At 40.3% G+C, this 24,051-nt stretch overlaps 1 protein-coding gene across 4 annotated transcripts in view; it reads right to left on the reverse strand.

Moving 5' to 3' along the window:
- Positions 1-17,748, reverse strand: part of SLC16A10 (solute carrier family 16 member 10) — a 124,582-nt gene extending 106,834 nt beyond the window's left edge. For 2 of the 4 annotated variants that reach the window (XM_037159026.2, XM_037159025.2), the window contains exon 1: positions 17,173-17,748. In XM_037159026.2, coding sequence (XP_037014921.2) covers positions 17,173-17,506 — 334 coding nt within the window. In that variant the 5' untranslated portion in view covers positions 17,507-17,748. Of the gene's footprint in view, positions 1-15,811; positions 15,877-16,654; positions 16,933-17,172 lie in introns of those variants that run through there. The other 2 variants (XM_053664746.1, XM_053664747.1) reach the window with 2 other exon arrangements.
- Positions 17,749-24,051: the final 6,303 nt, after the last annotated feature.

Below are 24,051 nucleotides of genomic sequence, written 5' to 3' on the forward strand. Positions count from 1 at the left end.
ATACTATTCTTGCCCCCCCATCTATTTTCTAGCTACTGTCTATGCTACTTATTTTCTGTACCTTCTCCCCCCTGTCTCCTCCTCCCACTCCCCTGTTGCTAACCCTTCATGAGATCTTCATTTCTATGTTTCCACTCCTGATCTAGCTGTCCTTTTAGTTTGCTTTTGTTTTAGGTATGGTTCTTAATAACTGTGAGTTTACTGTCCTTTCACTGTTCATCTTTTTTATCTTCTTTTTCTTAGGTAAGTCCCTTTAACATTTCATATAATAAGGGCTTGGTGATGATGAACTCCTTGAATTTGGCCTTATCTGAGAAGCACTTTATCTGCCCTTCCATTCTAAATGAAAGCTTCACTGGATAGAGCAATCTTGGTTGTAGGTCTTTGGATTTCATGACTTGGAATACTTCTTTCCAGCCCCTTCTTGCCTGTAAGGTGTCTTTTGAGAAATCCGCTGACAGTCTGATGGGAACTCCTTTGTAGGTGACTGTCCCCTTATCTCTTGCTGCTTCTAGGATTCTCTCCTTCATTTTAATCTTGGCTAATGTAATTATGATGTGCCTTGGTGTGTTTCTTCTTGGGTCCAACTTCTTTGGGACTCTCTGAGCTTCCTGGATTTCCTGGAGGTCTATTTCCTTTGCCAGATTCGGGAAATTCTCCTTTATTATTTGTTCAAGTAAGTTTTCTACTCGTGGCTATTCCTTTCCCCCTTCTGGTAGCCCTATAATTCGGATGTTGGAACATTTAAAGATGTCCTAGAGGTTCCTAAGTCTCTTCTCATTTTTTTTGAATTCTTGTTTCTTCATATTTTCCTGTTTGGCCATTATTTTCTTCCTTCTGGTTCACTCCCTTGATTTGAGTCCCAGTTTCCTCTTCATCACTATTGGTTTCCTGGGCAATTCCCTTCATTTCAATTAGTTTAGCCTTCATATGTTCCTCTAATTTGTGACTATAATCAACCAGTTCTGTGAGCATCCTGATCACCAGTGTTTTGAACTGTGCATCTGAAAGTTTGGCTATTTCTTCGACGCTTAGATTTATGGGCTCTTGGGCTTTGAGATTTTCTTGAGCCATTTTTGGTCTGTTTGCGCCCGTTAATTATGAGGACCGGAGCCTTAGGTATTTACCAGGGCAGGGCTGCCCAGGTCACTGGGTTGTGACGCTGTATGTGGAGGTAGGGTCAGAGCCGGGAAATGGCAGCTCTCTCTGCTGCCTCTCGCAGCTGGGGCCTGCTTGGTCCCACTGTCTCACTGCTCACTCCCTTGCTGGTCTATCTGCACACAAATGCGGGACCACAGTCAACCCGCCGCCCTGCACCCTCGCTGGGTACACTGGTTGCTCACTGGGTCACTCACTGGGTTCACCCATTGCAATCCCACGCCTGGGATCTGCATGCCTGAGTCCACCTGACCAAGTTTTCCTGTGCAACCCCACTCCACCATCTGCTGGCTTCACCCCTCTTACCGGTCAGGCTGAAGAATTTGTTGTTATCAGACTTCCGAAAAGTTCAATTTTCTGTGTTCTGGCTGTGTTTTCTGTTGCTAATATTTTGTTGTCTCTCAACTTGGTTGTGGGAGAAAGCACGTCGTCTCCACCTATGCCTCCATCTTGGCAGAAGTATTTTAGTTTTCTAATAGTTTTCCTAGACAATTTTTAAAAGAGTGAGCCTACATTGAAGTGAGCTGTTTTCATTTTGCACTGTGAACGAAGTGGCTGACTCAGTTACTAAATGCTGTGAAGGCGGATCTACAACATAACAACACCTGCCTGTTGAACGAGTTTGCTGCCACTGTCAACACATTTAAATTAGAACTATATAAATTAATTGAAACAATTCTAAGCTATTGCCATTGTTTCTTGGACTACAACATCTTGAAAATAAGACTTAACTACATCATGAATGAAAGAAACCATAAATGCCAATAGTCTCAGAGGTTCTGTTAAAGCGAAGAGGAAAACATGACCAAGTCTAGGACTAAGTTTGGAAACACTCAGGACAATGATAATAAAAATACAATCCCTCCCTCGGAAAGTTGCAAATCTGAATTAGAGAAATCTGAATGCTGGAAAGACTTCTTAAAGAATAAAGTTTTGTCACTTTTAAATAAGATGATCTCAGTGGAAGCTAACTAAACAACCTAGAAGCAGCCCCCAGGTCTGCCTGAGGCAGAATTTCTGCTTCCTACTGTTACATCATATTCTTCTTAGAGACATGTGGGCTTTCCAAAGCTTCACCTCTGGCCTCAACTTCTCTCCAAGGCTTCACCTTTACATTTCCAGTTACCTGCTTGACATCATCCCTGATGTTCTTTTGGCATTTAACAGTCATATTTCCAATGTCTGAGTCAGCCTTTCTTTGTCAACTTCTCCCCTTCAGGGCCCTGGGTTCTATCAATGGCACCACCCATCATTGTCTACGTCATCTGTAGGGCACCATACAAAATGAAAAGGTGAGGCCTCCCAGTTCCAATTTTTTTTAAAGATTTTATTTATTTATCTTTAGAGGGGAATGGAAGGAGAGAGGGAGAGAAATGTCAATATATGGTTGCCTCTTATGCATCCCCTGCTGGGAACTGGCCTGCAACCCAGGCATGGGCCCTGACTGGGAATCGTACCGCGATCTTTTGGTTCGCAGGCCCGCACTCAATCCACTCAGCCACACCAGCCAGGGCTCCAAATTTCTTCAGATGCAGTCTCTGACACAGGCACCACCTGTTTCCGGGTCCCTGTCCAGAATCATCATTTGCCAGAATTCCTTCTGTCCATCCTATGAAATGTCTCACATCTGTCCCTTCCTTCCTACTTCTCCTGTGCCTCAAATCTCCTCTTATTTCTTTCCCTTTGCAACCCACTCACGTCTTTTTAAGGCACACTTCAGAAACCCTCATTATCTCCCCATTGCCTGTTAAATAATGCCCAAACTGCTTAACTCAGCATTCAGACCTTCCATTCCCCAGCTCTACCATCCTCATCCAGACTTACCTTCTATAACTTTACATATTCTGGGCTCTAGCCAAACCGTACTCCTTGTCATTCTTTTAATCAGCCCAGTGTGTAGTCTAGTACAAAGGACCTGGCTCCTGATGCCAGAGACCTCAGTTCAAATCCAACCCTGCTACTTATTCTTCTCGGTTGCCCATCTATAACATGAAGACCATAATAGCAGTTATATCATAGGATCATTGAACAGATAAAACAAGATAATATAAACTACATAATAAAGCACAGTAATACATTCATTATTAGACTTTACTAGCCCTTGCCCAGGCCCTACACCCTCACATGGAATGCTTTTTCTGCTAAATCTGCTCAGGATAGTCTACCAATCCTTTAAAGCCTAACTCAGAAGCTACTTCCATGAAGCCTTCCCTGGTCAGCTCAGTCAGAAGTCACTTCGCCTTCCTCTAAAATCTCTTTTACTTACACTGCATTTAGCATGGGTAGCATGTTGCTTTAGAGTTGTTTATGTATTTCCTTCATAACCTCTCAAGAATATGGAGTTAAGTCAAATTCATTTGTTTCTTGTATGGCCCCTAGTACATAGTTTGTGTTCAGTAAATTAAATAATTTATCTCTTAAACATCAATAGAGCAAAAAATAACTTTAAACACACATATACCCAGATTAATTAAGTAAAGCTATTTCTACATGATTAGCCAGGTCCAAGGAGGGTGAGGCAAGGTAACAGCACAAAGAGAGAACAAGACAGGAATGCTCTTGTAGACCAAGCCTCTGGGGAGGGAGATGTCACCTGGAAGAGTCACAAAGAACTAACTCATGGCTAAGTCTCTAGAAGGTTCATTTCCAATACCACCCCCAATCCCAAGAAAGGCCTTGATGAACACCTGCACTGAGAGCAAAGGAAAGGGAACACAGGTGCGTCCCACCTGCCAAGGTGTGTCAAAGGAGAGAATCTAAGGACTAAGAAGTTCTACTCTAATATATCCACTGGTATGGGTCCTCTATATTTCCAGATATTACATATAATTGCCAAGGCATTTGCTGCTTTTAAAGGCTTCAAAAATGGAAAAAACACATAGCCCTAAAAGCAATGAAATTTTATTTAAAACCAATTTTTAAAAATACCATTGGGACTTACCAAATTGATAAAAAAATAAATCTAACATTGGTAGGGTTTTCAGGAAGCCGGCATGGGGCACAGAAAACTGATTAAAGTTCTCTAAAGAACAAGCTGGAACCCTAACTGGTGTGGCTCAGTGGACTGAGCGCCAGCCTATGAACCGAAAGGGCACTGGCTCGATTCCCAGTCAGGGCGCATGCCTGGGTTGTGGGCTGGATCCCCAGTTGGGGGTGTGGGAGAGGCAACCGACAATTGTATAAATGTATCTCTCACACGCAGATGTTTATCACCCTCACTTTCTCCTTCCCTTCCCTTCTCTCTAAAAAAGAAATAAGATCTTTAAAAACAAACAAAAAAGGAATAAGCTGGCAACGTGTAACAAGTGTTATAAAGTTTTTATATGCTTTGAAACTGCAGTCTCGCTTCTGAATGTATACCTGAAGGAAGCAATCCAAAAGGGGGAAAAAACAATCCATTTAAAGATACACATATGGAGACTTCTGCTAAGATGGAAGCATAGGTGGAAACACTTTGCCTTCTCGCACAACCAAGTCTAAAGAAACAAAGTTTTAGCAACAATAAATGCAGCCAAATCACAGAAAATGGAACAATACGAAAGTGCGACAATAATGAACCACTCAGCTAGACGGGTAAGAGGGGCAGAGCCAACAGCGGAGCAGGTCGGGCAAAAAAGATCCCCCAACCCAGGCAGTTAAGGGCGAATCCCAGGTGTGGGGTAGCGACGGGCAGACCCAGTGAAGGCACAAGGCGGCTGGCTGACCACAGTCACACATTTGCGTGCAGATAAACCAGCGAAGGAGCAAGCAGTGAGACAGACTGGGCAGGCCCCAGCGACATGAAGGAGCAGAGGAGACCACCACTGCTCCCCTTCTGACCCCGCTCCCACATACAGCATCACAAACCAGCAACCTGGGTAGCCCCACCCTGGTGAACAACTAAGGTTCCTCTCATACCTAACAGGCTCGAACAGATCAAAACATGGCTCAAGAAGAACTCAAACCCCCGGAGCCCATAAATCTAAGCGATAAAGAAATAGCCAACCTATCAGAGGCACAGTTCAAAACACTGGTGATCAGGATGCTCACAGACCTGATTGATTTTAGCCACAAATTAGAGGGACAAATGAAGGCTAAACTAAGTGAAATGAAGGGAAATGCACAGGAAACCAATAGTAATGGAAAGGAAACTGGGACTCAAATCAAGGGAGTGGACCAGAAGGAAGAAAAAAAATGACCAAACAGAAAAGGATGAAGAAACAAGAATTCAAATAAATGAGAAGAGACTTAGGAACCTCCAGAACACTTTTAAACGTTCCAACATCCAAATTATAGGGGCACCAGAAGGGGAAGAGGAACAGCCACCAATGGAAAACTTATTTGAACAAATAATAAAGGAGAACTTTCCCAATCTGGCAAAGGAAATAGACTTCCAGGAAATCCAGGAAGCTCAGAGAGTCCCAAAGAAGTTGGACCCAAGAAGGAACACACCTAGGCACATCATAATTACATTAGCCAAGATTAAAATGAAGGAGAGAATCCTAGAAGCAGCAAGAGATAAGGGGACAGTCACCTACAAAGGAGTTCCCATCAGACTGTCAGCAGATTTCTCAAAAGAGATCTTACAAGCAAGAAGGGGCTGGAAAGAAGTATTCCAAGTCATGAAATCCAAAGACCTACAACTAAGATTGCTCTATCCAGCAAAGCTTTCATTTAGAATGGAAGGGCAGATAAAGTGCTTCTCAGATAAGATCAAATTCAAGGAGTGCATCACCAAGCCCTTATTATAAGAAATGTTCAACGGATTTATCTAAGAAAAAGGAGTTAAAAAATATGAACAGTGAAAGGACAGCAACTCACAGTTATTAAGAACCATACCTAAAACAAAAGCAAACTAAAAGGACAGCTAGATCAGGAGCAGAACCAGAGAAATGAAGATCACATGAAGGGTTAGCAACAGGGGAGTGGAAGAAGGAAAAGGGGGGAGAAGGTACAGAAAATAAGTAGCACAGACAGTAAATAGAAAATAGATAGGGGGGAGGGTAGGAATAGTATGGGAAATATAGAATCTAAAGAACTTGAGACAGATGGTCATAAACTAAAGGGGGGGAATGGTGGGGGAGGAGTGTGCAGGGTAGAGAGGAATGAAGGGGGAAATAGAACAAATGTAATGGCATAATCAATAAAATATATTTTAATGAAAATAAAAATAAAAACAAAATGTTAACTCAGAAAAAAAATTTAAAAAAAAGATACACATATGCTACTTACACCATCTAACACAACTTGCAATTAACACAACCAGCAAGGGAGGCCTGGTTGAATAACCTAGGGTAACCAAGCAGTAATGTAGAATACCACATGTAATGAAAACATTAAGTAGGTACACTATACAGATGTACAGTGTATGATACAGAAAAATGTACCTTAAAAAGAGTGTTCACTGAGAAACAGAAAACAAATTAAATAATTATATTTAAATCCATGATTTCTTATTTACAATTCTGAAATGAAACCCCCAAACCAAAGTGTTTTGTAAGATGTAACAACATTCACTTGGAAGCAAAACACAATCTGAACTCACACGAGGCCATTTTTGATCTCTGTTCATCCCACTCACTCTGAGTACCCACACATTTTGTTTCAGAAGTATCAGTGTGTTCAGTTGCAGGGGGCTGCCTCAGACTCCCTTGGGGACTGTTAAAAAAACATAGGGGTATATACCTGATTACCATTTCAAAATCCAAAAATAATCTAAACCCCAAAACATATACAGTCCCAAGAGTTTCAGATAGTTCCAGATAAGGGACTGTGGCTCTGCACTGATCACATCTTATGTATGCATATGCATCGGTTGTAAATTTAAAGTAAAAGAGTTAAAGTTTGGTATTCCTAGGTTTCGGTTAAAAAAAAAAAAAGGACTTGAAAGGAGCATAGTCTTTAGGGAGGCCCCTAATAATGGCTACATCTGCAGGACTGTGTGAATAGACAAATAAATACAGATAAACCAAATCCGTCTCCAAATCCTTACAAATTCCAAGCCAATAAAACTGAGATTGTGACAATTTCTTTTTACTTAGATTCAAGTAGATTTCCATAGAGGATTCTGCAGCATTTCTGGAAAAGGGTCAGTCATCTGTAAATGATCATCATTTTTACAGACACAAGTTTATTGAAAGAAATGACAAACCTTCAGGTTTTACAACAAATCTTCCAGGTGGCCCTTAAATACAATAATATATAAGATTTAAATCATTTAAAAGCATTATTTTAAATCTCTTGATTTAAAGGAACATTTAAAACAACCTTTTTTTTATCCAGACAAAGACCCTGAGATTTTTTTCTGCTAGCCAGCAACAAAATGTGAGGAAATTATATACTTGCTTTTGCTCCCCATACGAGTTAGCTTGTGTGTCAGAAACACGTAAGAACCACCAAAACGAGACACCTTTGGATCAGAAAGCATTTACAAACTCTGGATTTAATGCTTCCTGTGAAATTCTGCACAGACACAAACATGAGTCCATTACCTCTTTTGACCCTTCTCTATTCGCTCCCCCCTCTACCCTCCCGCCGAAAACTCAACAAGAATCTAATGTGCAGAGCCTGGCTGGGATCAGGTGTGAGTAGTACCGGGATTTAGCTCTTAATGATTGTCCATCTGATATTACATATCTCTATTCTGATCCCAAAACAAAATGTGCCCAAATAATCTGATCTCATTTAAAATGAGGTCTCTCTGCCAGTTCCAGTCCATTCCATAACCAACATTTTTCTCCAAGTAGGAGACAAAACATACTACTACACCTGAAACTCACACGTCTATCATTTACTCCTACAAAATGGTTTATTCTTATGGCAAGTTCACTACTACAGTTATGAAAGTTAGTATTTCTAACGCTAATGGTGAATTTTTTAAATATTAAAATTTTTGCTATTATAACAGTAATACTTGTTCAACAAAAAACTAGAAGCTACAGATAAACAAAAAGTAAGAAACACCAAAACCTGGCACTCAGGGATAACCACAAAGTTAGGGGTGTTGCTGCCCAAGGTCAGTGTTATAACACTACAGGACAATAATGGCAACCCTCTGCCCCCCCTGCATAAAACATCAATTAGCTCTGTGGAGTGTCATTGCTTAAACAACTATGGACAAGTGTGAAGACATTGAGATATTGCCATTTGAAACTGGAACATAAAGTCCAAACTAATAAAAAGGATAATTAAGCAAGATGAAAAGGTTTTTATTACTAAAAACAATCACTAGACTAACCCACTCAGTTTTGCATCAATACCTATCTACCCAGAAAAGTCAATAAATATCTCCATTTAATGAACATTAGTTTTCTATTCTTATACAATCCCAGAATTTGGTTTTGGATCCAGTTTAAGTTTGTCATAAAAATAAATTTTGACTTTTTGAACACAATACAACATTGTTTTCTTTAGTTCTGTAGTTTTATTTTCTAAGATTTTTTTTTTCAGAGAGAGGGGAAAGGAAGGAGAAAGAGAGAAACATCAATGTGTGGTTGCCTCTCGAGCGCCCCATGCTGGGGACCTGGCTTACAACCCAGGCATGTGCCCTGACTGGGAATCAGTGACCCTTTGGTTCACAGTCCAGTGCCCAATCCTCTAAGACACACCAGCCAGGGCACAACACTGTTGATACAATGTACTTTTTAGCAAAAAAAAAAAAGTAATAGCTGAACTGCAGAGCAATGCACATTTCCCTGACTTTTATCCAGTAATTTAACCATTGACTGACCATTCACTGAGCTTTAACTATCCAGTTATAGAATAACATACCTAGACTTGAACTTAAGACTCTAGTCTGTTATTCTCAAGTGGGGGGTGAGAGGATAGGGATGGCACCGTCCCCCCTCACTAAGAGGGGCAGATCAGAAGTTCCAGGGAGGCACATTTAGTTTAAACTGTTTCATTATTATAATTTTGTATTGAAAAAACAAAAGTGAATCCTAATTATCTGCAAAGTATAACTAAAAATAAAGTGACAAAATCTCGGCTGGTAGAGAAATACTTGGCTTTATCTTCTGAATATTAGGGATCCTCACTCAAAAGGTAAACTACCCATGGAGGTGTGTATGCACTTCAGGGGCCATGAGATCTTTCCGTTTATCAAGAGGAAATAAAGAAGGTTAGAAACACTGCTTTGGTCCACATACATCATTTCAAACCTGCATTTCATATATAGTCCCATAATGAAAAATTGGTGAAAGGGAAAAGAAACTTCCAACTTGACAGTAAGCTAAGTCATCCCCTCAGCTCTGTAGTTCTAGTATCCAGGTATATGTAGAGTGGGAAATTACTTTTGTTGTTAATGAACATACTTCAGCAAAGAATGTATTACAGATGCCCATTTGGTACATGTACACCTGGAAGCACAGTTTTCCTCCAACACTCCCAGAGTCTGGGAAGGGCTGGTTGTTCCCCAGGAATGTGCAGTTGCTCCTTCTGAATCACTGCCATGAAAAACACCCACAGTTCCTATGCACTCACAGCTGTGGAGAGCTGACCATTCAGTACTGTATGGGGCCCAGTTTGTTTCTGTTGAAGTTTGTTTCTTTAATTTGAATATGAGGTCAGACCTTAAGTTGGGTTGTGATAACTCTACATGGTATTCTATTGCAGAAATGTCACGGGATTTCTAATAAGGTTCTAGAGAATACATAGGTAAATATGTAGAATAGTTTTGAGGGGAAAAAGGCAGAGCTCTACATTTTGAGACAACTTTAACATAAGTACAATTTTTTACCCAGCTAGAAAAATATTGTTAAATTCAACTTAATGTACATAAACACTGATATGTGACCCAACCCTAAACTGTGCAAGTCACAGCTTTCTTATCTCTAAGTGGAGATACTGGCATCCTATGAGGCTAATCTAAAAAATAAAATTAACATACAATTAATATACAATATAAAATTAATGTACACGAAAGGTTTTTCTTTATGGTAAAGGCTATGCAAATTATCATTTAAACAAATATGTATTATCTTAAAAGTGCCTTTCACATAATGTTAGATTAGAATAGGCTGATATTTGGTTCTTTGTCCTCCACTTTAGGCTTAATTCATAACTCATTTGAATTCATACTACCCCTAAAACACTCCAAGCTCATCAAAAATGTAACAAAACATTCCAAGTTGCATAAAATTATTGTTATATCACAGGGTCGTCACAAAAGGAATAAAGTAACCGGCTGTCTTATCAGAATCGTATGAGGACTAAAAACCCACTGATGACAGAAGTGACACAGATAAAGGCACAGAGCCCAAAGACGGCAGGACAAATGGGACGATCTGAGACCTTCAGCCCAGCTGGAGCATAATGAACAAGAAGGAAGAGAGTTAAGAAGCAAGGCTGGAGGACCAGGCAAGAGCAGGGCTTGAAGGCCTTTGGTAGAGTTTGGCATTATCCTAGAACTAATGGGTATCACTGATGGCTTTTTAACAGAAAAATTATATGGTCCAATGTTTTAGAATAATCACTCAGGTGTACAAGTAGAACTAAGGACAGGTAGATCAGTTAAAGAGTTATGACAATAAATGAGGCCAAAAGTAATAAAGTCATAAATTAAGACAGAACACTAGAGGAAAAGAAGGGACTGGTTTATGAGGCATTACAGAGGTAAACACTCTAAAAGCACTTGGTCTGATTTAACAAAATATGTAAGGAAAGGGGAGAAATAAGAAATTAAGATGAATTCCAGATTTCTGACTTAAGCAACCAGAGATGTCATATACCAAGAGAATTTACAAGAAACGCTGTCTATTTTTGATATGCTTTGGTTTCAGTGGTAGGTGAAGATTATATGAAGTGGCTAAAAATTTGTTCATTTTAGTCGCATATGATATACCTATACATCCAAATAAAACTGTCCAGAAATAGCAGATATGGGTTTCAAACACAGAGAAAAGATTTGGAAATGACCTAACATAACATAGTGGCTAGAGCCATGGGGCATATGAGACCAAAGAAAAATGAAAGTACATGGCCTGGCACTAAGCCTCAAGGAAATCCAAGATTGGCTTAACAAGGACACATGTAAAAAGATAGAGCATATCACATCAAGAGCACAGAGTATGATTTATTCCAAAAGACACCTCAGAAGGTAAAAGAAGGTATAAAGAGGAATAAGTGGTAATGGGAAAAATACAATTAAAAAAATAAACTAAAATAAATAAATAAAATGACACCCAAAATCTCTCTAGCAATTACCCTGTTATGCCTCTATTTTTGCTTGATTTGGTTCTTTTGATGGTTAATTTTATTGATAAACACCACAGGAATACTCATATGGTTGTATTTAATTAGAATTCACTATACACTATTCACACTGTTCAGTCTTGCTCTGAAATCAGAAACATTTTAGAATTGGAATATGAAATGCTCACACCATACTCGTTTCTTTATTACTATAAAATCCTGGAATGATTTTTGTGGTCTAATGACTTCTTTTAGCAGGCAGTTTAGATGAATTCACATGGCATAAAAGGTTGGGTATTTTAAGATGGGGAAGAACAAAGGAAATTCAAGTAAAACAGCTACCATAAATAAGTTCTCTGAGTCTTTCAACCTCTCAGTGCAAAATAACAGGCATTTATAGTGAAAGACATTTAGAACCAAGAACCAGATGGTTTGTCCACCATACAAAGCACCATTACTAAAAACACTTTGCTCAGATACAGAAATTATTAGATTACAAGCAGCTTTCCCCCCAAAAAACCATTAGCTTAAATCCAGACAGTTGAGTTCTGAACTACAGTGAAAACCGGGGTAGCACACAGCTGCCATGTGTAGATATCAGCATAGCTGTAAATACAAAAACTTTTTTAACCTTCAGGAAGCACTGACTTGAAATTGCAGAGATGCTAGTGAGACTATATTGAGAGGTGTTTCGAGATGCATTCACTGGTAAGGGCAACTGAAAATCCTACTTTGTGACTATAACCATCTTAAAGAGCAATCTACCTCCATACAGGGAGGACAGCTCCTTTAAAGACTGTTGCAAAAAAGTCTCCCTTTTGAAACCAAGTGGATAGTCAGTCCACTTCTCTTTAAAACTATTAAATTTTTTAATACTGTACTTGTTTTCTACTATAAATATCCAAGAGGAGGATAATGTGCTGTGTTTCTCACACTTATTTAACCACAAACCTCTAACTTAAAGGAAGTCTATTACCTGGCTGGTGTAGCTCAGTGGATTGAGCACCAACCTCTGAACCAAAGGGTCACTGGTTTGATTCCCAGTTGGGGCACATGCCTGGGTTGTAGGCCAGGTGCCCAGTGGGGGGGTGCATGAGAGGCAACCACACATTGATGTTTCTCTCCCTCTTTCTCCCTCCCTTCCTCTCTCTAAAAATAAAATAGAAAGGAAGGAAGGAAGAAAGGCTATTAAAGAACACATTTGGGGAATCACTAAAGAAAGAGGTAGGGTCTTCTTGACCAAGCTTCTGGACCACAAAGACATAATTTCTTCAAAAGGATATCATTAACTACCCTAAATACTGATTCTGAAAACACACTTGTTTTAAATAGGTATGTTTTTAAAGTCCATATACCAGTAAAACATTTTTCTTTCTGCAGGAAAAAAGCAGAAAGAAAATAATGAATACCCTAGGATTAGGGGTATTACTAAATTAATACCCTAGTAAAATCCCAGAGACTGTTCAAGGCACTGCATTAGGAGAATGAAAAACCCTACACTATTTCTCAGTTCCACGAAGGAACTAAAAATGAGTTCTTGAATATAGAGCTAAGTTAAGGCAAGTTGCTATTTCTAAGAGGAAACAACGTTCCAGTTAATTGTAGTCTCTGTTTTAACCAGACACTTTTGGGAATCAGTCCCAAAAGTGTCTGATTCCCCACCACACAGGCAAGAGCATGCACATATGAATAAGTAAATACTTAACTGAAAAGAGACAACTCAAGCTCAGCTTGCTCCCTCTACAGATATTAACTGACCCAGCAGCAGGTGCAAGGTGAACCTCTGAGCACTCTGTCATTGCCAGCCGCGTCCCCGCAATGGGGCTGTGATGTCCTCAACATTTTTCATTGGTTCTACTGCCTAATTTGCAGTTCCATTTGATTCCCTTTCCAAAGTCTTAATTTCACACAGTGATATTTATTACCATATAGAAAGAGGTCATTAAATGCCTTTTCCAGCCCCCACCATCCCCTGGAATTTCAGCCTTTTAAAACAAGATTGGGTCCTGGATATTGCAAGTGTCAGGAAAGTATTTTGTCTGTCTTTTTACTTGTCTGTGTCCCAAAGCAGATCTAAAGCTCCCTGGGAACAGCCGTCTCTCTCAGTTCCCAACTCCAGTGGCCTGCACAGAGGTGTCAGATACTCGGTAATGAATGATACTTGGAGGATGGATGAGGAGTAACATTAGGACGTGTAAACTCACCTATATCTTAGTGTGCCTGAATGTCTTCAGGCCTTTTCCTAAGAAATTTGGGGTGGATTATCAGTTACCTTAGAGCCAAGAGAGCCATGAAACTGAGAAGTGAGCCTGAGAAAGGCTGCCCTTCACCTCTTCCTAGAAACACTGTCCTGCTGTGGTAGAGGAGCGTGTGGGTCTTCAACGGAAACCCTAGCCTTTTGTTTGAGTGGCATGTGAAATTATCTTGTTTCTCCACACTTCAAAAATCTATTTCCATGAGACATTAACAACTGGCAATTGTTTATCAACAGCCAAGTAAGATCAAGAAACAGGGACCCTGATCTTTCAGATTTTTTGAGTATCCAGAAGAACTAGAAGAATCTCACAGATTCCAGAACCCAGGATACTTCAGGGATAGGTTAGGGTCAGGAGTAAAAAACTAAACAAAACACAGAACCCTTCGTAGTTTCAGAAGGGTATTTTGTGTTTCGTGGGACTGAGTTATTTGACCACATCTTAAGAATCAGGAAACCACGTCTGACCCAATGGAATCTCTGCTGAACCAGCTTCTCCAGCACAGAAGAGCTGATAAGCCCAGTGCTGTGTCTAAGGCCTGTCACTTATCGAGGCTGTAACTTCGCAAACGTGGCTACTTTTATAGTTTATTTTCCCACTGTATTTAAATAAAGGGTTTGTTTGTTTTGGAGGGGGGAAGAACAGAGATCCTGATCTTTCAGATTTCATTTTTTTTATATATATTTATTTTTAGAGAGAGGGAGAGAAACATCAATGTGTGGTTGCCTCTAGTGGGCCCCTTACTGGGGACCTTGCCAGCAACCCAGGAATGTGCCCTGACTGGGAACAGAACTGGTGACCCCTTGGTTCTCAGGCCGGCGCTCAGTCCACGGAGCTATACCAGCCAGGGCCAGATTTCTCTTCTAAGACCAGAATTCCTGGTGTAGTACTCAATCAATTGCTAATGCTTAAATTAACCAAAAACATAAAGAACATTGTATTAGCAGAATGTTATCGAGTCAACGCAATATGATCAATTGTTAAAAACCCAGCTTCTAGAATCAGATAAATCTGAATTTGAATCCTGGCTCCACTGCTTACTTAAAGTCTGCAAACCTGAGTTTCCACATCTGAAAAGAAAGATATCAAGTAAAACCTACCCCATGGGACTGCAGTAAGATTTAAATAGGAATGCATGTAAAGTGCTTAGCACTGGACTGGCAAACAGAAAGTTCTCAGAAATATGAAGCATCATTTGAAAACCTGAGTTCCCATTTTACCACAACCTCCCAAGGTATCCTTGGACTAATCACCATGAAACAGCCAATGAAAACATGGAGACAATTAATTGCCCTCAAATGCTGAGATTATCAATCATGAATAAGATAACAGAAAATGAACCAAAACTTTTAAAAATAAAAGCTCTGAACAGGTCTAGATATTTTCTGTGTTGTATTTAAACTTGCATGCATTCAAGCACAGATGACTCTGCATTAGCAGAAAAGCCAAACATCAAAGCAGTTATTCTCAAATACTTCAGTGCCTTTTATAAATGATAGACTCTATGAAACACCTGTTGGGGAGGGGAGAAGGGGTACCTCAACATTAAGTGGCCCAATAACTATCTTGTCGCACTTTTTTCGCAGATAAGGTTAAATCTGTTTTCCTCCTCCTATCTTAAAATGCATCTGTTGTACATGTATTACACAGTGTCCAAAAAAGGCCAACATTCAATCAAGCTGCTATTGCACAGGGCCATCACAAATGCAAAAGGCCCCTCTGCAGGAATTAGATAAAGGCCACTAGAGCACAGGCTGGTTTTCTGTCTCCACTAATCCTGAAGTGGGCACCTCTGTGCAAGGGCACAGCAGTCATGAAGACAAGCACAAAGATCTTCAGTATCTGACTGGCATGCCTGTGTAATTGTTTATATGACATACACACATCCTCCGACATGACTGAAAGTTGTCAAGGAAATAACTGAGTAAACGGAGGATGTAAAACTGAAAATATGGAGTTTCAAAAAAGTCAAGAGAGCAAGTCCTGTCCCCCTTCCTCACTTTTAGCTATCCAGTAATGGGATGTTGTAACCAGTAGGAACTTGGTAGGTAGAGGCTTCAACACTGCAAAACTCTGATCCCCAGCAAAACTATGGTCTTTCTCCAGCAGTTGCTCACTATCTGGAAGGGAGGGAGGGAGGGAGGGAGGGAGGGAGGGAGGGAGGGAGGGAGGGAGGGAGGGAGGGAGGGAGGGAAAGGAAACCCACAGACACCAATGAATTAACTTACCTGAGTTTTCAAAACAAGTAGTATATGAAAGGCTGTTGTCTTGTTGTTTTGACTGCATTAAAAATCTGTAATCCCAGACAAGAATATGCTAAATGATGAAGGAACTAGTCTTAAAATGGTAACACTGTCGATTCTGCCTCCTTGAGCTTTTCCCTCCCAGACACCTGATACTCATATAGAAAAGACACAACATTATGTGTTTACTATTACATATGCATATACATCCTGCTAAACTTTTTAATGATAGCCTTCCTTACAAAATAAAAATACACTTTTAACACTTTTGTACCTAGCCCTGTGACCTGCATAACACAGCAGCTTCAAGAGCTATTTATGGAACAGAAATTCCAGGGTAAATATGGTACCTTATTTAACACACACCCAAGGAGACAGTGTACATACAAGAATATTCATTGCGGCATTGTTTATAGTAAGTTTGGAAATAATTTAAATGTCTATTAAAGGGACAATGCATAAATAAAGTATAATATAGCATATAATGAAAAACTATGAGTTAAAACAAAAAATTTAAGCTACCAGCTCAAACTGAGGTTTATATGGATAAATCGCACACATGAGACAGTAAAAGAAAGCAAACTGCAGAATGATACATGTAACACTATTGATACTTATAAGGTTTTAAAACTCTCAACATTATCTCTGCCTTAGAATTTGTTATAGCAGTCTTACATATTCATTATATGGGCACTAAAAACCCAAGGAATAGCCACTCAAAAATTTTTTAAATAAAGTTAAAAAAAGACTATTATCATATTTATATTATCATATAAAGTTCCCCAAGTGCCAGGGAGGGAGTCTGATTTAATAATGGAAATAAATCACCTGGCCCTCAGTCATAAGATGTGTCTTCTATCTCCATTCTGCTACTCACCAAGACACTTGATTTCACCAAGCGCCAGTTTGCTGACCTAAATGGGGTTGACAACGCCGCCTTGCAGGATAAAGTGAATAATGCACGTAAATGAGTTACAGAGAAGGTCTTGGACTTGTTTTTTACCTAATCAGTCAAGAGATCACACAATAACGCTCTACAACCCCCACCCGACGTTGAGTTTCACCTTTTTTATCTAGTTTGGTAAATCGTTAAGTATGACAACACAACAGGAAAATGTAACCCCTCACCTTCCCTCTTCCCAATCCCTAATCTGGCTGCCTCCTGTGCGTTCTGTATTTAACACAGAGCGACCCTCACCCATAAGAGAAGCGCCCATACACCTAAGCACTCGGGGACCCTCCGCGGTGCACACACGGGCGTGGACCCACACTTGGCACGCGGAATGCGTTCGTGGGGGGAGCGCGCCTGTCCCCCGGGGCTGGCCGCGGCGGGCGTTGCGCCTCACCTGTCTTGAAGACCATCTGGTCATCGTCCTTGGACCCGAAGGTATCCAGCATGGACACGAAGAGCACCCCGCAGGCGTTCTGGATGCCAAACACCGACCCGTTGCACCACATGGCCGCCAGCATCACCAACCAGCCCCAGCCGCCCTCGGGAGGCTGAGGGGGCTCGGCGCCCGCCGGCCCCGCCAACTCTACCTCCACGTTCTCGGCGGCCGCGTCCGGACCCTCTGAGGGTCCCCGGCCGGGCAGCGGAGCAGCCCCCATGGGCTCGGAGCCGAGCGACTCCGTCTCGCTCGTCCCCTGCGAGGAGCCGGGCTTCACAGGGGAGGGCACCATCGCCCCAGCGGACCCCGTTGGGGGCCGCGGGAGCGCGAGGGGCGGGAGTTCCCGGCGGGCTCCCAGAGGAGCTGCTCGGAGCCCGGAGGGCGAGCTAGTGAGGCCGAAGCGAGAGCTGTGGAGCCGCAGGCGGGGGGCGCCACAAGGCGCAGGGGCTGCCTGGGGAAAGCGGCTGCGCGGAGATGCCTCGGGGTCCGAGACTCGAAATCCCAGTCCGCAGCCCCGCACCCCTACGCAGCCCAGTCACCGGCTCTTAAAGACGCCCGGACCCCGTCGGCTGGGGGCGTGGCCGTCAGCGGGACGTGCCCAAGGTGTCCAAGCGATTGGGCTTCGGGAGAGCGGAGGCGGGGCCCACCTCCTCCCTCCCCCCGCCCCCGCCCCCCCCTCCCCCAGCCCCGAGGAGCGCAGATCCAGGTGCGGCGGGGTCACAGAAGTGTAGGTCACTCGGCCTCAGTGTTAACGGCAGAGGAGCGTCTTCTAGGTGCAGGCCGGAGGGTCCACAGGGCAGCAGGATGGGATCCTTAGTCTCAGCTCACTGAGCGCCTCACAACCATTGTTTCTTTGTCTTGTGTTTTTGGCATTCAGCTCTAATGAGTAATTATAATATGTAAGAGACATTATGCCACCTGCTTACTTAAAAACGGAATCGGAAGGTCAGACTCCTTATTTAATTAGCTTAATTTCTCCTTCATTCATATACAATTACCTATGAATTGAAGATGCTCATTTTGGAAGACACAGAGTATAATACCAAAATCTTCAAATAAACATTTCTGACAGAGAGCTAGTAAACATTACTGTTAAACTACAGCAAAATTGTTTCACTTAAAAGCTAACGCAGATATACAACTCCTCTGTCTCCCTGAAGCATGGAACAACAATGCAAAAAAAGAAAGGAAGAGTAATTAGCTGTGCAATATTGAGCACACTTCTAAATGTCTCAGTTACTCGGATTCGTCATTCCAAAGTCAAAATGTTCTGTAGTTACTCTATGTGCCCACCGCAGTGATGGTACGGGTACACAGATGAGTATGACTGATCACATTTCTGCCTGTGCCCATTCATGAACTAGTAGGAAAAAGTCCTGGGATAGAATAGGAGGCTCAGGTGAGGTGTTTTAATACATGTTCAACAAAGAGAAGTGGAATGCAACCATTAAATTATATTTGAAACACTAGAGAAAAGTTTCCACAGCAAGCAGCCTTTTGAGCTGAGCCACGAATCAAAGAGGAAACTTCGGTGGGCAGAGATGGGGGAAGAGCATTTTTTCTAGGCAGAGAAAACAGTGCAAACTGAGGAAAGCAAGTATAATGCATCCTAGGGATGGGCTTAGAATAATAAACTAAGAATAGTCACGCAAGTGCTCCCCGAAAAGTGAATGTACAAGGATGTTATCCCATCATTGTTGGAAGTGAGGAAAAGGGGAAAGCAAAAATGTGCCCCAGTAGAGGACTGATTAAATGCATTCTATTAATATATAACTTCTAAAAGTTATCATGTTCACCTCTACTGAGTTTGAAAGTTGTCCACATGTATTTTATTTTATTTTATTTACTTTTAGAAAGAGGGGAAGGGAGGGAGAAAGAGAAAGAGAGAAAGATCACTGTATGAAAAATAACATTGATTGATTGGCTCCCCCAACCAAGGACCTGGCCTGCAACCCACGCATATGCTCTGACCAGCATCAAACTGGTAACCTTTTGGTTCACAGGCCGGTGCTCAATCCACTGAGCCACACCAGCTAGGGCAAAAGTTGTCCTCATTTTACTGAGCAAAGAAAACACATCAGATAAAGTATGGATTATAACACAAAATATAAAATAAATATCTATGAGTTGATACTGATATAGGTAAATAATTAAGTACATAAATGGAGGGGGCAGGGAATGGGAATACTCAGATCTCTCCTGCAGAATATTTCCAATAATACGCCATCTTCAAGGAGGTGAAGTATGACACCTCACTCTGTAAGTGTGGACTGCGTGCTCAGTGAGTTACTTCAAAAAGAAAAGTATGAAAAGAGGGAGAATGCAGGGTGGTCTTTTGGGTGCAAAAACTGACAAGCACTATTTCAGCCAGGTAATCAAGTATGTATCCCTGATATAATGTGATGAAAATGGCACTTTATCTCTGTGATCGTCCTCTAAAAAACCCATAACCCCAGTCTAGTCATGGGGAAGAAAATAAGACAAATCCCAGTTGAGTGACATCCCTCAAAATAATTGACCAGCACTCCTCAAAACTGTCAAGAACATCCAAAACAAGCAAAGTCTGAGACACTGTCACAGCCAAGAGAAACTGGAGACAAGATGAACAAATATAATGTTGGGATGGGATCCTGGAACAGAATAAGGACATTAAATAAAAACCCAGGGGCTCTGGCCAGGGAGCGCAGTTGATATGAGCGTCATCCTGATACACCAAGCTTGTGGGTTCTCTTTCCAGTCCAGTCACATGCAAGAAGCAAACAATGAAGCATAAATAAATGGAACAACAAATCAGTATTTCTCTTTCTCCCTTCCTCTCTTTCTGAAAGATCAATCAATAAAAAAAAGAACCTAAGGAAATCTGAGTAAAATATGGAAGTTTGTTCATTATTAATATTGGCTCATTAAGTGTAACAAATGTGGCAACTAATTAAGTTGCTAATAATTGGAGAAACTGGATGCAGGGGTATGGGAACCCTGTACTATATCTTTAGAATTTTTCTATAAATTTAAAACTATTTTAAAAATAAAGTTTATTTCATCTTGTAAAAATGTACATATGTGTATGTGCATATCAAAATATTCAATGTGACAGTTTATTTGTAAACTTTCATTTTATACATAAGTGCTACGTATATTTGTACGGAGGTTTGGAATGTTATTTTTAAGTATATAATTCATTCTCAAACTTTTTTCCCACTTGTATGTCAATATTATTTGTAAACATAATCTAGTGTACCCTAATTTCAGATTAAAGTGTGACACTTTGCAGGGAAGATTTCTACAGGAGCAGCTCTGGCTTAAAGGACTGAAGAGTCGACACCAGCAAAGCACTCCGCACACGGCGAGCTCTCAGGAAACATTAGCGGTGATTCTCATTACCGCCGATGATGTCCATATTTCTTTCTAGGACTTCTCATGACCACTGTTTTCTTGGGATCAAAGTAATGCAAATGGATGTTTGCATCTTTATAAATACAAGTTTTCTCTAATCACAAATGTATCAGTTCAGGAAAATTTAAAAATAGAAAGATTTAAAGCTAGAATTTTACACATCCTTGTCCTCAGCTATTATATTATCTGTTCCTTAAAGAGAAAGTTTTTTATTTTCTACCAGTTACTCTTTCCCCAACTCACCAAAGGCACCACTTACAAAATCTGATACAGCATCTCTCTAGCCATACTAATTTGATCTGTTTGGCTGAATTACTCCAGCCTACGGTCTGAATGGAGGATGCAAGCTGCCGTTTGGCAATGAAAACTAAGTTCCAGTTCAGCTACACTAGGGCCTGGCGGTGCCTTCATCTGCACTGCTTTCCTTTGTTTTCTTCAAATTTCTAAGTTAGTGAAAGAAAAGATTTCACAATGTGAAATGAAATAATAAAACAAAAGCACTTTGAAAACTATAAAGTACCTTAAAAATTAAAGTGTTACTTTAAGTTCCAATGCTCCAAGAAAAAGACATCTTGGACTACAAATTGGATTCCAGGCTGAATTTTTATTAAATCAGGCAAGTTGGTGTTTAGCCTTTTAAGAAAATTTTATTACAGTAAGGTGGACATACATTATAGTAGTTTCAGGTATACAGCATAGTGACCTTACATTTACATACACCACGATGTGAGCGCCACACTAAGTTTAGTGACCACTGTCGCTGGATGAAGCTATTACAGCATTATTGACTACATTCCCCATGATGTACGCTACATCTCTGTGGCCTATTTATTTTATAACTGGGAGTTCGTGCCTCTTATTCCCCTTAACCTTTACATCCATCCCCAACCCCTTCCCCTCTGGCAATCATCAGTTTGTTCTTTTTCTATGAATCTATTTCTGTTTTGTTTGTTCATTTATATTATTTTATTTTTTTAGATTTCACATACAGGGGAAACCATACAGTATTTGTCTTTCTCTGTCTGACATTTCACTTAGCACAATACCTCTAGGTGTGTTCATGTTGTCACAAGTGGCAAGACTTCATTTTTTATGGCTGAGTAATATTCCATTGTATAATGTGCCACATGTTCTTTATCCATTCATCTACTGATGGACACCTAGGTTGATTCTATATCTTGGCTAATATAAATAACATTGCAATAAACAAAGTGGGAGGATGCATATCTTTTCAAATTAGTGTTCTCATTTTGTTCAGATAAATACCCAGAAGTAAATTGCTAGATCATATGGTAGTTCTATTTTTTTTTTTTGAGGACTCCATACTGTTTTCCATAGTGGATGTACCAATTTAAAGTCCCACCAACAGTGCAAAAGGGTTCTCTTTTCTCCACATCCTTACCACACTTGTTATTTGTTGATGTTTCGATACTGTCCATCCTGACAGGTATGAGGTGGTATCTCATTGTATGGCATTGGCCAAAAAGTCCATATGATTTTTTCCGTAAAATAAAAGGCATATTTTTCATTTTCACCAATAACTTTATTAATTCGGATATTTTGAGTATGTCAGCTATCTCTCACATGGTATAACATTGATTATTCTCAGTTAATGTCTCAATTTGATAGCTATCAACTTCAACTGGTCTACCCAACCATGAAGCACTGTTCAGCAAGAAATCTCCAGCATGAAACTTCGCAAACTACTTTTGACATGTTTGATCAATCACAGCACCTTTTCCATATACTATACACTTTTTTTTTGCATTTCAGGTGTGTTTTTATCTTTCTTGAAATAATAAAGCATAATATGCCAAAATGTTGTGCATTTTCTTCTATCTTCAATATTAAAATGGCTATACAAAAATTCACCAATTTTGTTTTTTTTAAATGTACACTGGTATGACAGCTATCACAGTAAAATATAACAAAATTGTTTCAAATGAAATTAAAGGCAACTAAGCACTACTAAAGCCATCTTACAGAAAAAAAACAAATGAACTTTTTGTCCAACCCCATACCTCTTTGCTGCTTCCCGCAAATACAATGGTGCCAACTCGAGCTCCAGGTGGTCTTCTGACTGGCCCCCCCATTCTCCATCTAGCTGCTAGTTCTTTAACAATTCCTTATCAATTCTCATGGAGCAGCATAATGACTTCCCAACTAGTTTCAATGCCCAAAACTCCGCCTCCACCGTTTCATCCTTCTCCATATCCCTGCCTGTACATGATTCTCCAGGCTTATGGCCTGCTCCTCATTTCAAAAGCAGGTATGAACACCTCCATGCCCGTCTGCCTTCTTGCTGACCCCCCTTTTAAAGGGGACATCTTTCCCCTTCTTTGAATGGTGAAATCCTACGCTATCTTCAAGATTTAACTCTAAAATGGAAGTCACCTCTATGAAGCGTTTATTGATTCTTCCTCTAGGCTTCCATATTTTATTTATAGCAGTTTTCACATTCAGCAAAGTGGTTTCTGGTCTCCTTAACTAGAGTAAGAATTTTCAAACAGGCCAGATATGTGTCATAACGCTTTCAACCATAACACTGAGCACAGTGTTGGTGTACAACAAATAACTGTCAAATCGAACTAAATAGAATTTTTTTAAATGTAAAGAATCACAAATCAGGAAATTGAACACATCAATTTTGGTACCATATTTTCTGGTGGAAATTTTTCAATATTTTTTAAACAACATAAATTTATTTCCCAGTTATAAGAGCAATACATGCTCAAATTACAAATATTATAAAAAACAAAATTAAAAGAACATTATCATATTACTCAAATAACCTCTCTTAACTTTTAATACTTTTTATTACTTACAGGACAGCATCATTATTTATAAATACTTTGTAGCATATTTCCCCTATAAAATATGGTATGATATCACCAAAAAAATTATGTGACTCTTAATGAAAATTGCTTCATCTAAAACAATGAGTGAAACATAAAGAAACTGATGAGGCCCTGTCTTGTGTGGCTCAGTGGATTGAGCACCTGCCTGTGAACCAAAAGATCACTGGTTCCATTCCCAGTCAGGGCACATGCCTGGGTTGCAGGCCAGGTCCCTGGTTGGGGGCTCATGAGAGGCAACCACACACTGATGTTTCTCTCCCTCTCTCTCTTCCTCCCTACCCCTCACTCTAAAAGTAAATAAATAAAATCTAAAAGAAAAAAAGAAACCTGATGAGATGAGGATGCCCAGTTGTTGTTGCCACGGGCCATCTTTAGCAATCCATATGACTCGGATTTGTACATGAGTAAAGCTTTTTTACCAATGAGCACATATTATGAATCTTCAGGATTGCTCACAACATCACAAATCTACTACAGTTCCTTTCAATCTTTTTTGAAATGTGTATTTTAAAATAAAATTAAAATCATAGTGTTGTGGACTAAGTTGTATCCCTCCCCAAAACAGAAAATTATACATTAAGGCCTT

This window comes from Artibeus jamaicensis, unplaced genomic scaffold, assembly GCF_021234435.1.
Source record: "Artibeus jamaicensis isolate MK-2021 breed Jamaican fruit bat unplaced genomic scaffold, CSHL_Jam_final contig_387, whole genome shotgun sequence".
In the NCBI taxonomy this organism is placed as follows: domain Eukaryota; kingdom Metazoa; phylum Chordata; class Mammalia; order Chiroptera; family Phyllostomidae; genus Artibeus; species Artibeus jamaicensis.